Source organism: Salvelinus fontinalis, chromosome 4 (assembly GCF_029448725.1).
Source record: "Salvelinus fontinalis isolate EN_2023a chromosome 4, ASM2944872v1, whole genome shotgun sequence".
NCBI classification, from domain to species: domain Eukaryota; kingdom Metazoa; phylum Chordata; class Actinopteri; order Salmoniformes; family Salmonidae; genus Salvelinus; species Salvelinus fontinalis.
This window is the reverse complement of record NC_074668.1, coordinates 16,522,872-16,535,286: the sequence shown is the minus strand read 5'-3', so window position 1 is coordinate 16,535,286 and position 12,415 is coordinate 16,522,872. Positions and strand designations below refer to the sequence as shown.

The 12,415-nt window shown below is 41.0% G+C and overlaps 1 protein-coding gene across 2 annotated transcripts in view; it reads right to left on the bottom strand.

The window, feature by feature from the left end:
* LOC129853175 (acetyl-CoA carboxylase 2-like) overlaps positions 1–12,339 on the bottom strand; it is a 67,393-nt gene extending 55,054 nt beyond the window's left edge. For both annotated transcript variants that reach the window (XM_055918924.1, XM_055918925.1), the window contains exons 1-2: positions 11,543–12,339; positions 6,180–6,832 (exon numbers count right to left, since the gene is read on the bottom strand). In XM_055918924.1, coding sequence (XP_055774899.1) covers positions 6,180–6,814 — 635 coding nt within the window. In that variant the 5' untranslated portion in view covers positions 6,815–6,832; positions 11,543–12,339. The remainder of the gene's footprint in view (positions 1–6,179; positions 6,833–11,542) is intronic.
* Positions 12,340–12,415: the final 76 nt, after the last annotated feature.

Here is a 12,415-nt window from a genome sequence, read left to right as displayed (position 1 = left end):
GATGTGTAAAAATAAAACAAGCAGACACTGAAAATACCTTTGAGCATGGTGAAGTTATTAATTACGCTTTGGATGGTGTATCAATACAAAGATACAGGCATCCTTCCTAACTCAATTGCTGGAGAGGAAGGAAAGTGCTCAGGGATTTCAGCACGAGGCCAACGGTGAATTTATAACAGTTAGATTTATTTTTAAATGGTTGTTATGAGACAACTGAGGATGGATCAAGAACTTTGTAGATACTTCACAATCCTAGCCTAAATTACAGAATGAAAAGGAAGCCTGTACAGAATAAAAATATTCCAAAACATGAATCCTGTTGTAAAAAATGTGGCAAAGAAACTTACTTTTTGTACTGGATACAAAGTATTATGTTTGGGGCAAATCCAACACAACAAATCACTGAGTACCACTCTTCATATTTTCAAGCATAGTGGTGGCTGCATCATGTTATAGGTATGCTTGTCATTGGAAAGGACTAGTGAATATTTCTAGGATAAAAATAAATGGAATACAGCTATAAGCACAGGCAAAATCCTACAAGGAAAACCTGGTTGTCTGCTTTGCAATAGACAGTGGGACACAAACTCACCTTTCAGCAGGTCAATAATCTAGTGGTGTAGTGGTGCCTACTCTAATTGTGCCAAAAAGTTGACAAACGGACCGCCCTGTGACAGAAAGGCATCCTGAGTGAAAAAGCGTACATTTTCCTGTTTTTTTAAAGATCATTTTTCAGTAACAAAACTTGATGGTCTAAGTCCACAACAATGCTTAAATGACTATCTGATTGGGTGGGCCTGTCTGGGCCTGGCTCCCCAGTGGGTTGGCATCTGTCCACCCCATCCATGTCTACGCCCTGATGCAAACAGCACATGATGACAATTACGCATCACAAATAGCCTACTAACCAACACTTCAGACTAAACTTTTTCATACCCATTGTTGCCTTAGTTATAATTTACTGGTAGATATAACTTGAAACGTCTTTCCTACTCTACCGGCTACCGATGTCATTCTTCTGTGAGCTGCTCCATGCCAAAACCGTTTCCTCTTTCTGCCTGCAGATGATATTCCGCTGAAACTAGGCTGTGTGCGCAACGCACAGGTGAATATATTTCACGTGCTTTGCGATTGTGTAGGCTACTTTGCATGATTTAACTATTGTACTACATAATTGATAAATCGTATACCTCCACTACTTTGATACGCATCAGTAGGGATGTAGAAGTGAGAATACGCAATTCACACTGGGGGGGGGGGGGGTATGATTTATACCTTTGTATACCCTCCACTTCACCACTTACCCTTTGTGTTTTACAAAAAGTGCACTCTCCTGAGTTCCCTGGTATTACGGTTGCTGTCCTTTCAGAATCACAAACCTGTCACACACTGAAGGCCTATAGGTTCGCCACTGCGCAAACATGTCTGTTAATATAATGATTCAAGAAAGAAGTGTATATATTCGGCCTGGCGAAGCTGTTTTATACACCGACTGAATGGAAGCAGCTGATTCGTTTTTTACTCCGCTAGTCTCGTGAAGAAATTACAAGTCCTCACTGTCCGAGACCGAGTACAAATGTATCAGACACCGAGACAAGACCAAGTCACTCAATACCTGGTCTCAAGTACTACAACACTGGGTTGAATATATATTTTCGACCTAGTAGGATTCCCTGAGGCAAAGTCATTAATATCCATTGAGTGATTGGTTGAGGTTTCGTGGGTGCGTGACGTCACTTCGAGTCCGTGAGAAACATGAGATTCTCTCGCCTTGAATCGGAAACCAGTAGTGACCACAACATTCAATGACACAGTTAACTTACAATTAAAAGGCGAATGTAACATTCCCGCATCCCAATAACATTATTGCAGAGGAGTGCTTGCTAGATAGTGTTTGAGACATCAGATGTTTTCTTGTTTTACAGTTCAGCTGGCTAGTGAAATGCAAATGTTTGACGTTAGCTAAACTGCTTCTAGACTCGGGTGCTCATGGGATTTCAGGAGCCAGCGGGTTAGATGATTCCACCATGGGCAACAACTGGCTACTAGAACTGAACAGATGCACATGGGGCAATGACATTTGGTATGTAAAGCTTATGTATGTCCTTAGAAGCTGTGTGAATATAAAGGCACTGACACGTTAGGATGGTACACCAGACCAGTTGGTGGCAATATGTCATTGGCATCAGTGGCACCATAGGATACTAGAGCAATAACCTTCGATCAAGTGGACTTTGTCTCATGAAAATTAATGTTAGATTCTAATTATGCAGACAATGTGAATGATCGTGATTAGTATAGCTGTATAATAATCACATATAGTTGCCCTATTATGTCAACAAAAAAACATTTTATTTGCCACGTGCTTCGTAAACAACGTGTGGACTAAAAGTGAAATGCTTACTTACAGGTTTTCCCAACAATGCAGAGAGAAAGAAAATACAGAAATAATTGAAAAGTAAAACACAATGATAAAAGTAATAATAGATACACAATCTTTGTATATATTGGGTACACTACCGGTCAAAAGTTTTAGAACACCTACTGATTCAAGGGTTTTTCTTTATTTGTACTATTTTCTGATTTGTAAAATAATAGTGTAGACATCAAAACTATGAAATGACATATATAGAATTATGTAGTAACCAAAAAAAGTGTTAAACTAATCAAAATATTTGAGATCAAAATATATTATATTTAAGATTCTTCAAAGTAGCCACCCTTTGCCTTGATGACAGCTTTGCACACTCTTGGCATTCTCTCAACCAGCTTCATGAGGTAGTCACCTGGAAAGCATTTCAATTAACAGGTGTGCCTTGTTAAAAGTTAATTTGTGGAATTTCTTTCCTCCTTAATGCGTTTGAGCCAATCAGTTGTTTTGTGACAAGGTAGAGTGGTATACAGAAGATAGCCCTATTTGGTAAAAATACCAAGTCCATATTATGGCAAGAACAACTCAAATAAGCATAGAGAAACGACAGTACCTCATTACTTTAAGACATGAATATCATTCAATACGGAACATTGAAAGTTTCTTCAAGTGCAGTCGCAAAAACCATCAAGTGCTATGATGAAACTGGCTCTCATGAGGACCGCCACAGGAATGGAAGACCCAGAGTTACTTCTGCTGCAGTGGATAAGTTCAATAGAGTTACCAGCCTCAGAAATTGCAGCCTAAATAAATGCATCACAGAGGTCAAGTAACAGACACATCTCAACATCAACTGTTCAATTAGAGACTGCGTGAAGCAGGCTTTCATGGTCAAATTGATGCAAAGAAACCACTACTAAATGACACCAATAAAAAAAGACTGGCTTGGGTCAAGAAAAACGAGCAATGGACATTAGACCGGTGGAAATCTGTCCTTTGGTCTGGAGTCCAAATTGGCGATTTTTGGTTCCAACCTCCGTGTCTTTGTGAGATGTGTGGGTGAACGGATGATCTCTGCATGTGTATTTTCCACCGTGAAGCGTGGAGAAGGTGGTGTTATGGTGTGGGAGTGCTTTGAGGTGACACCGTCTGTGACTTATTTAGAATTCAAGGCACACTTAACCAGCTACCACACCATTCTACCACACCATTCTGCAGCGATACGCAATCCCATCTGGTTTGGGCCTAGTGGGACTATCATTTGTTTTTCAACAAAACAATGACCCAACACACCTCCATGTAAGGGCTATTTTACCAAGAAGGAGAGTGATGGAGTGCTGCATCAGATGACCTGGCCTCCACAATCCCCTGACCTCAACCAAATTGAGATGGTTTGGGATGAGTCGGACCGCAGCCAACAAGTGCTCATCGTATGCGAGAACTCCTTCAAGACTGTGGGAAAAGCATTCCAGGCAAAGCTGGTTGAGAGAATGCCAAGAGTGTGCAAAGCTGTCATCAAGGCAAAGGGTGGCTAATTGAAGAATCTCAAATATATTTTGAATTGTTTAACTCTTTTTTGGTTACTACATGATTCCATATGTGGTATTTCATAGTTTTGATGTCTTCCCTATTATTATACGTAGAAAATAGTAAAAATAAAGAAAAATCCTTGAATGAGTAGGTGTTCTAAAACTTTTGACCGGTAGTGTATATCCAAGGGGTACCAATACCGAGTGGATGTGCAGGAGTACGAGGTAATTGAGGTAGACATGTATATACAACTAGGAATTAAGTGCCAGATAGTAAACAGTAGCAGCAGTGTATGTGATGAGTTAAAGGGTTGGGGCAAAAAGTGTCCATGCAGATAGTTAAATAGTTAGCCAAATAGATATCCGGACTAACTATTTGGCAGTCTGTTGGTTCCAATCTCTAAACTATTTTAATAAATATTAATGCTTGCATTATGTCTCTGCTGTTCATTCAGTTAAGCATGCCCTCAATTGAACTACCTCTATTGTAGGTATTTGAAAGCATTTTCCAATAATTTCCTAAAATTAGCCTACTGTTTTTTAATATTTTCTAATACATGGTAGTGTATTTGAGTCAGTGTATTTGCGTATTTCCAAATACATTCCAATTTACTACTAAAAATAAAACAAATTGAAAGTAATTGAAATACCCTAAATAGTATTTGAACCCAGATCTGGTGTAGACGTGTTTGACAATCTTCTCTTACACACACACGCATACAAAAACACGTTCACACACACAGAGTGGATGTATCAAGTTCTCATTAAAGTTAAATACAACTAACTTGTCCCTTCATGAACCACCAACCTATAGCTTATGGTAACCTTCTAGCATATTGACCCATGACCCAACATTGACCCAATATTGTAAACAAAAACGTGGGAGGCTAATCCTTCCATGTAGCAAACTGACTGAAATTGTCAAAACATAATTGGTAGGTGTTATGTGTAGGCATACACAGTGGCATCATGTCAGTCAGTGCTACTCATAGGCCTATGCTACTTCACAACGTGGAATAACTAGAATCGCTGAAAACACATGGAAAGCTATCTTATCTCTCCCCTCTCAGTTTCACCTCCATGGGGATTCCTGCACATGTGGCTCAAGAGTACAAACAAGCTTTTAAAAACTTGGCTTAGAGTGGACTGTGGCAGTCAAAGCCAACTGAACCTGTGTCAAGTAGACTTAGATATGCTCAGCTGACCAACTACCTGAGATATCCATTGTGATGTCACCAAAAAAAGATCAACAATAGCACCTTGTGCTCTATGCCTAAAGGCTACATACAGCAAGTCAAATGTATTTGCAGAGAACTTCCAAGGGACGTAGAAACATTTGTCAAGCACACATACAATATGTTGTTGTATGCCCTCCTGGGACTCAGACCCTGGTTCTCAAAGTCAACGACACTTGTTCCATTAAAAGTGCAGAGGTGAGGCATGCGACAATAACACAAGTTACTGTCAGCATGCATGCTGTGGTCAGGTGATCATAGGCAGCTGGTTGTGTGGATACAGCATGGGGCAGCAATAATACCACAATGTGGCTGGCAAGTTTGCCTTTCATTCTAACAATTGGTCTCGCCTTTTGGACAACAGCGCACTCTGCTGATACCCAGAGACTACTGCACTGACAGGCAGCCTCACCTCACTAGTCACGAGCTAATCTGCTGAATGATTCATTGATTCTTAACACTGGGTTGATGGAGCAGGCACTTGCATTCACTATCAACACGTTCTGAATTAAATACAATTCCAATGTCATCGGAGTAGAGAAAACAAAGATGTCTAAACCTGTTTATTCTATACTGAACAAAAATAAACGCAAGATGTAAAGTGTTGGTCACATTTCATGAGCTCATGTTAGTGAGCATTTCTCCTTTGCCAAGAAAATCCATCCACCTGACAGGTGTTGCATGCTCCCTCAACTTGAGACATTTGTGTCATTGTATTATGTGACAAAACTGCACATTTTAGAGTGGCCTTTTATTGTCCCCAGCACAAGGTGGACCTGTGTAATGATCATGCTATTTAATCAGCTTCTTGATATGCCCCACCTGTCAGGTGGATGGATTATCTTGGCAAAGGAGAAATACTCTAACAGAGATGTACACAAATTTGTGCACAAAATTTGGGAGAAATTAGCTTTTTCTGGGATCTTTTATTTCAGCTCATGAAACACAGGACAAACACTTTGCATGTTGCGTTCATATTATTGTTCAGTGTAATATGAAAATGAAGTTAACTTAAAAGAAGTTGCACAACATGCTATGGCCTACCTCATGCCATGGGAGGTAGGGGTTGATGTTACTGATGTAACTTGCTGTGGGGGGGAGAAGGTGGTTGAGGTTGCTGATACGGTTTGTCGTAGGCAGGAGGTGGCCGCTGCCTGAGAGGAACCAAAACCTGTAGGGGGTTTCAAAGGCAGATCTTCATCTGAAGAATTGTCCTCCGATGCCCCCAGGATGAATTTGAGGCGCGCTCGTCGAGCTTCTGGGCCTGAGATGAGTTTGGGCCTGATCGTTCTACTGGGAGGCTGAGGGACAACAAAGGGAAGGGACGGCTGTGTGTGCTTCATTTCCTCTGAAGAGGCCTGAGGAGCCTGGGAACCCCCTGCACTGGGTATCATGGTACCGACAGTGGGGTCAATGTGGGTTAGGGAACGGTTGTCCCCGCTATCTGTTGAGGTAGATGCTGCAAGACCCATGGGTGTGGAGTGTTTAGCAGGGGGTGGAGCAGGGGTGTGTGCAGCCGCAGTGGGTCTATCGGCCGCTTGCATCTCCTCTTGTGCTGCAGCTGCAGGGGTTCCACAGCCAGTCGCTATTTCCCCCCCTTTCTCCAGCATCTGCTTGACCTTAATCATCCAGAGTAGCCACAATATCAGTAGTAATCCCAAGAGTAGAAGTGGGAGCATTCAGACATCCTCTTGAAACTGCAAAATAAAAATAGATGTATGATACTGATCCCAATTTCCTGACTGTACCAACTTTTATCATTAGAAAATAAATATGGATTCAAATTAATTATGCGACTGCCTCATAAGGAATTCAGTAAAGTGCACAAGCATCCGTTTCCATAGAAGCAAAACACCTTGTATAAAATCTATTCAGAGTCGTTCAATGTCATTTCAGCAAGCCATGACACCCTCCATCACAAATTGTTCTTAAATTGTTTCTGTAACAATTTGTTTACTTTTTTTTTTGATAAAGAAATGAATATAATTGATTGCACGCAAATTGTCCCTTTTGATTTATTGGATTCAAATAATATTCAATAAATATAGTACCCAACATCTGCTTTGGACCAAACTTCTTCCTACCATTGAGTAACACATGAGGAATCCAATAAAATGGTCATGAGGAATCCAACGAAATTCACCCACGGACCCCCCACACCAAACCCACCTCAACAACCAGTATACAGTATCAGTTCCCTATGTCTAATAAGTAGTATGGAGCTACGGCTTGGAGTATTGCTTTTTCATTCTATGTAATGTATTCCTCCTGAATCTGGTGATGTCATTTTTTCCCCTGTTATGAATTGCTTTCATGGAGGACTGGCTTGAATTGTAAGGATGACCACACAATTTATTTTATCATGAGCAAATGCTATTGCTTTTGTACCCAAAGTTGCAAAGAAAATGTTCTGATCCATTTAATAAACACAAGAGTCCAGACAAATTGATACAAGTTTGTGGCAGTAGCAGGAACAGTGGCGTCTAGTGGGGAAAAACCTGGTACTTTCACACTCATTTATGGTAAATAATGCAAGCGACTTCAATGGCTAATTTCTCTGAACAGAGGGGGAAAAAACAAAATCACCAGAATCACAGGTAATACATTACAAAGGATGAAAACACAATAGGCCTACTCCAAGCCACAGCTCCATACTACTTGTCAGACATAGACAACTGATATTGTATACTTTTTGTTGGTGTGGGATTGGCGTGGGGGTGTACATGGGTGGCTTTTGATAATTGTATTGGATTCCTCATCTTACTCATTGTTAGGAAGAATTATGGTTCAAACCGGATGTTCGGTACTATATTTATAGTAGATTATATGAATCCCTTAAATTAAAATGGCCAATTTGGGTGCAATCAATTAGCTTAATTACATTAGGAAAATAATGTTTCAGGAATGCTAATCTTATCTTTTTCTAACAGAAACGATTTCAGCACAATCTAAGATGGGGGAATGCTTTCCCAACACTACACTGAGAGAACAGATTATGTGGAGGTTGACCCCAATCTCTGTTCAAGGGTTAGATGTCTTCTTTATCCCCCGCTAATATTTAGTCAGGCAGTAAGGTAATCTGATCCCAGATCTGTGGTTAGAGGCAACTTCTACCTCATAAGGACAGTCTCTGAAAGCCCAGACACAAACAGGAATGTAAACTACAAGCAGGCAAAGAAACATGCCTGTTATGGCAGTGCACAAGGTAGCCTGTAAATGAACAACCCAAATGGGTTGTTTTTTTCAGTTGCGAAAACTTTTGCAGTGTTTTTAGGGACTAGGCTAGTGAGTAGGCTATTCCTTCACTACTACTATGTGACAAACTTACTCTGGCAGCTGACAAGAGAGCCGAGTGGGTTTCATTCATACAAACACAGCTAACATCTGTCGTTGTGACACATGGAGGAAAGGTCAGCAGTGAGGGAATAAAATGTGGAGGGGGAGGGACAACCCCAAGAATTACTCCTTAAGATCCAAGGACCTTTTATGTTATTTTCAGAGGTAGACTGGCTCTGGCAGCCAAAACAGCCAAATACTCCATCTAAACGTGAGTTGAGATATGATTCCAGAAACATAAAGCCCTTTACTTTCATACAGGGGTGGAAGTAAGCCGATATGGCATCCCGGGAAAATAAATAGTGAGGGTACGCCATACCGGTAAAACATGAGCGTATCACAATTATCACAAAGTGCCAAGAAAAGATGAGTGGCTGTGACTTAGGGACGCGTGGACAACTGTGGAAGCATCAATTCAGGCTTCAAGTGTAGGCCTAGTGACAATTGCAGAATGTTATTACAATACATGTAGTTGTTTTGTAACAGATGTCTCAACATTCATCAAACTGCAGGTGCACAGTTCACTGTTTGAATGCTGGAATTATTTTGCGGTTAGTCTACAGGAGTGCCTTTCAGATGAAAACATTATGACTGGTTGTGCTTATGCCACATTAAAAAGTTAATGCATGTTGAAAGTAATATAAATCTTTACTAGGCCTAGGCTACCAGGCCCACAGAGATCATAAGATATTAATAGGGATTCTATATGGAATTCTATGATTACACCTAGGCTATATTAAAAAAAAAAGTGCGCATGCTTGGGTGTCCAATACCGGTAAAAAATTACATCTACTTTCACCCGTCTTCATATCACATCAAAATAATTTCACAAATACAAAATATAAACTTGTTGGACACTGTTTTAACTGGCTTTATCAGTTACAGCTGACAGTATTTTTCAGTTCAAACACATTTCTGGCAACCTTCTTCCATTACACAGGTGTTCGTAGAATGCTAGATGGCTAATTATCACAGGTGGCCTCCTTAGTCTTCCGTAAACACGTGCTGTAACATGGAGATATGGCTGTGTGGGAACACTAACCCTATGAAAGGTGTACTAATTTCACCTTTTTTAATGATTTCTCGCTGATATGGAAGATACGTTACTAATGTTTCCAAAACCCTACTGCAAGTGATGCGTGTTCACGGTTAGATCGAGCGTCGGAGCTCTTAACAAAAGTACCCCGGACCTTCATCAATAGGCGCTAAAGGTAGTTAGTATCTGGGACAGGCAGGCAGGCAAGTCATATAGCCTAAACCAGGGGTTCTCAAACTTTTTGGGGCCGGGGACCCCTTTTGTGAAAGCAAATTCATCAGAGAACCCTCATAATCAGAACAACTTGAGTTAGATAACAAATAGCATACAAGGAGATGTATGACTTTGGCAGTCATGGCTGGATGAACCAAGTCTCGGGCTCTGGAAATAAACATTTTAAAGGAGAGAATTTTAGTTTTCAAGCAATTTTCCTGCAGTTCTATACATTATCATGGGGCAGAGATTTTTTGTTGTTGCAGCTTTAAAGCTAATATCCTGCAATTCTACACATTTTGCCATGGAGATGAACTGCAGTTTTAAAGCTTAGATTACAGTGCATCCAAGTAAAAAAAAAAATAATAATTGGGGGGGAATATAAGTAGTTAGTTGAAAAATGTATAATTGGTGAGCTAAAGTACTGTGGATACCCAGTATCCCTTTGAGCATGCCAGGCCCATGTTGTCCATGGTTTAAGAACATACATAGTAGATTTATAATGATATGTTGTATTGTATTACACCCTCTAAAATTCTTCCACCTTGGCCAAAATTTGTTACATTTTTTGTTTAATAAAATGTTATAACCCCTTTTCCTCCCCAATTTTGTGATATCCAATTTGTAGTTACAGACTTGTCCCATCACTGCAACTCCCATACGGACTCGGGAGAGGCGAAGGTCGAAAGCCATGCATTCTCCAAAACACGACCCTGCCAAGCCGCACTGCTTCTTGACACCCTGCTCGCTTAACCCGGAAGACAGCCGCACCAAGGAAACACTGTACTGCTGGCAACTGGGGTCAGTTTGCAGGCGCCCGGCCCGCCACAAGGAGTCACTAGAGCGCAATGGGACAAGAAAATCGCGGCCAGCCAATCCCTCCCCATAACCCGGACGACGCTGGGCCAATTGTGCGCCGCCTCATGGGTCTCCCAGTCACGGCCGACTGTGACACAGTCTGGAATCGAACCAGGGGCTGTAATGACGCCTCAAGTACTGCAATGCTACTTACTTACTTACTTAGACCGCTACGCCACTCTGGAGGCCTGGCCCCCCAAAAATAATGTAATTTGGTTTATATAAAAAATATATATCTTTCTCTCTAATATAAATAAAAAGAGCTGTCCGCAGAGCTGAAGAGCTGTCCTACAGTACCTCGACCGCGGACCCCACTTTGAGATCCGCTGACCTAAACAACATTGGTATAGGACGAAGCAAAATGATACCATATCTGCATACAAAATCCGTAAAGCAAGACATCCTTGCTACCCTCACGTTCCCACAAAAAGGAATAATCTTCTCTGCCAAATTTGACCTTCAAAGTGAACCTGGGTCAGAATGGTGGAGGGCCATTTCTACAACCCTTTCCTCTAACATGCTTGAGTAGATGGCTGAGCAGTGAGCACAAACATATATGACCATTAAATATTTTACTAATACGTTTGTCAAACATCAAATAGACTAGGTCAAAAGAGATAACCCGCTCATCAATATTTCTGATAGGTTAGTCTACAAAAGTACTAGCTATCAATCTCTCTGGATTTAGCCTAAAACATTTCAAGGGGAATTCTACAATGTGGATGGATATTCGTGGATCTGAACAAGTTTAAACTCCCAAATGCAATAATATGTAGTAAACATTACTATGATAACTTGGCAGTGAAAATGGGCTTGGACTAGTCCCAATAGTGGTGAAACTGTATGGAAGCAAGAATAGCCTGGTAGCAACGTTTTTGAGAGCTAAATATTGTTCGATGACCGAGGTTAGTTCCGTTAGTAACTGTAGTTAACTCCTACATTAACTAATTAGTCGTAGGCTTACCTCTACCGTCTTGCGCGTGGTGATGGTTACAATGTCTATGGTGGCCACACGTGTGCACCAGATAAACAACAGGGGTGTACTCATTTATCCAAACAGTTTTGCAACTAAAAGGAGAGTTTCCATTGGACAGATTCAGGTAGGTCCCGCCACGTTTCGTTCCGTTTAAGAGACGTTCTGCAAAAGAATCGGCGTGAAGAATTCGCCCTTGTTGAACGCTAGCAAGTAGCGGCGATGGGTTACAAAGTTCAAACATCGTATTGCTTGAAATCTTTTGTACACGGAATTCTGAGCGAAAAGAGTATACATCACGTTGCTGTGATTAATGTATTTGACAATAATATCATTCTTCCAGTGAGTGGCCTATCAAATCTCAATTTCGGGTTGAGATTGTTATTGATGAAGCAACATGTATGAGGTGTCGTGCTGCTCAAAATAGTTTGGGGTTGACGTTAAAATAATCTATTGAGAGGCGCTACTCACCACCTATGAAAGCGTTTAATATATCATTGTAAGTAACTACAGCAGTGCCAGTTCGATGTGAAGTTGTCATTGGTGACTAAACTAAAACCCTTGTTAGGCAAAACAATATGTCCAAAAATCAATCAATTATGAGCGAGCCAAGGGCATGATGTCTGAAAATGTCCACGGGTGCGTATGTAAATTCAATCTGGCGATCTACTCCGTTTTCAGAGCACTCGTCTGAATGTGCCAGAGCGCAGATCACTGACGGATTTACAAACGCTCAACACCCGATGAATATGGCCGGTGTCAGTAAACGTCTGCAAAAAAACGTAATTGAATTGTTGCCAGCAGCGAAGTTGGTCACTAACGCTCTAGATAACATGGAAATAGCCTAACCAGCTATTCTAGAGC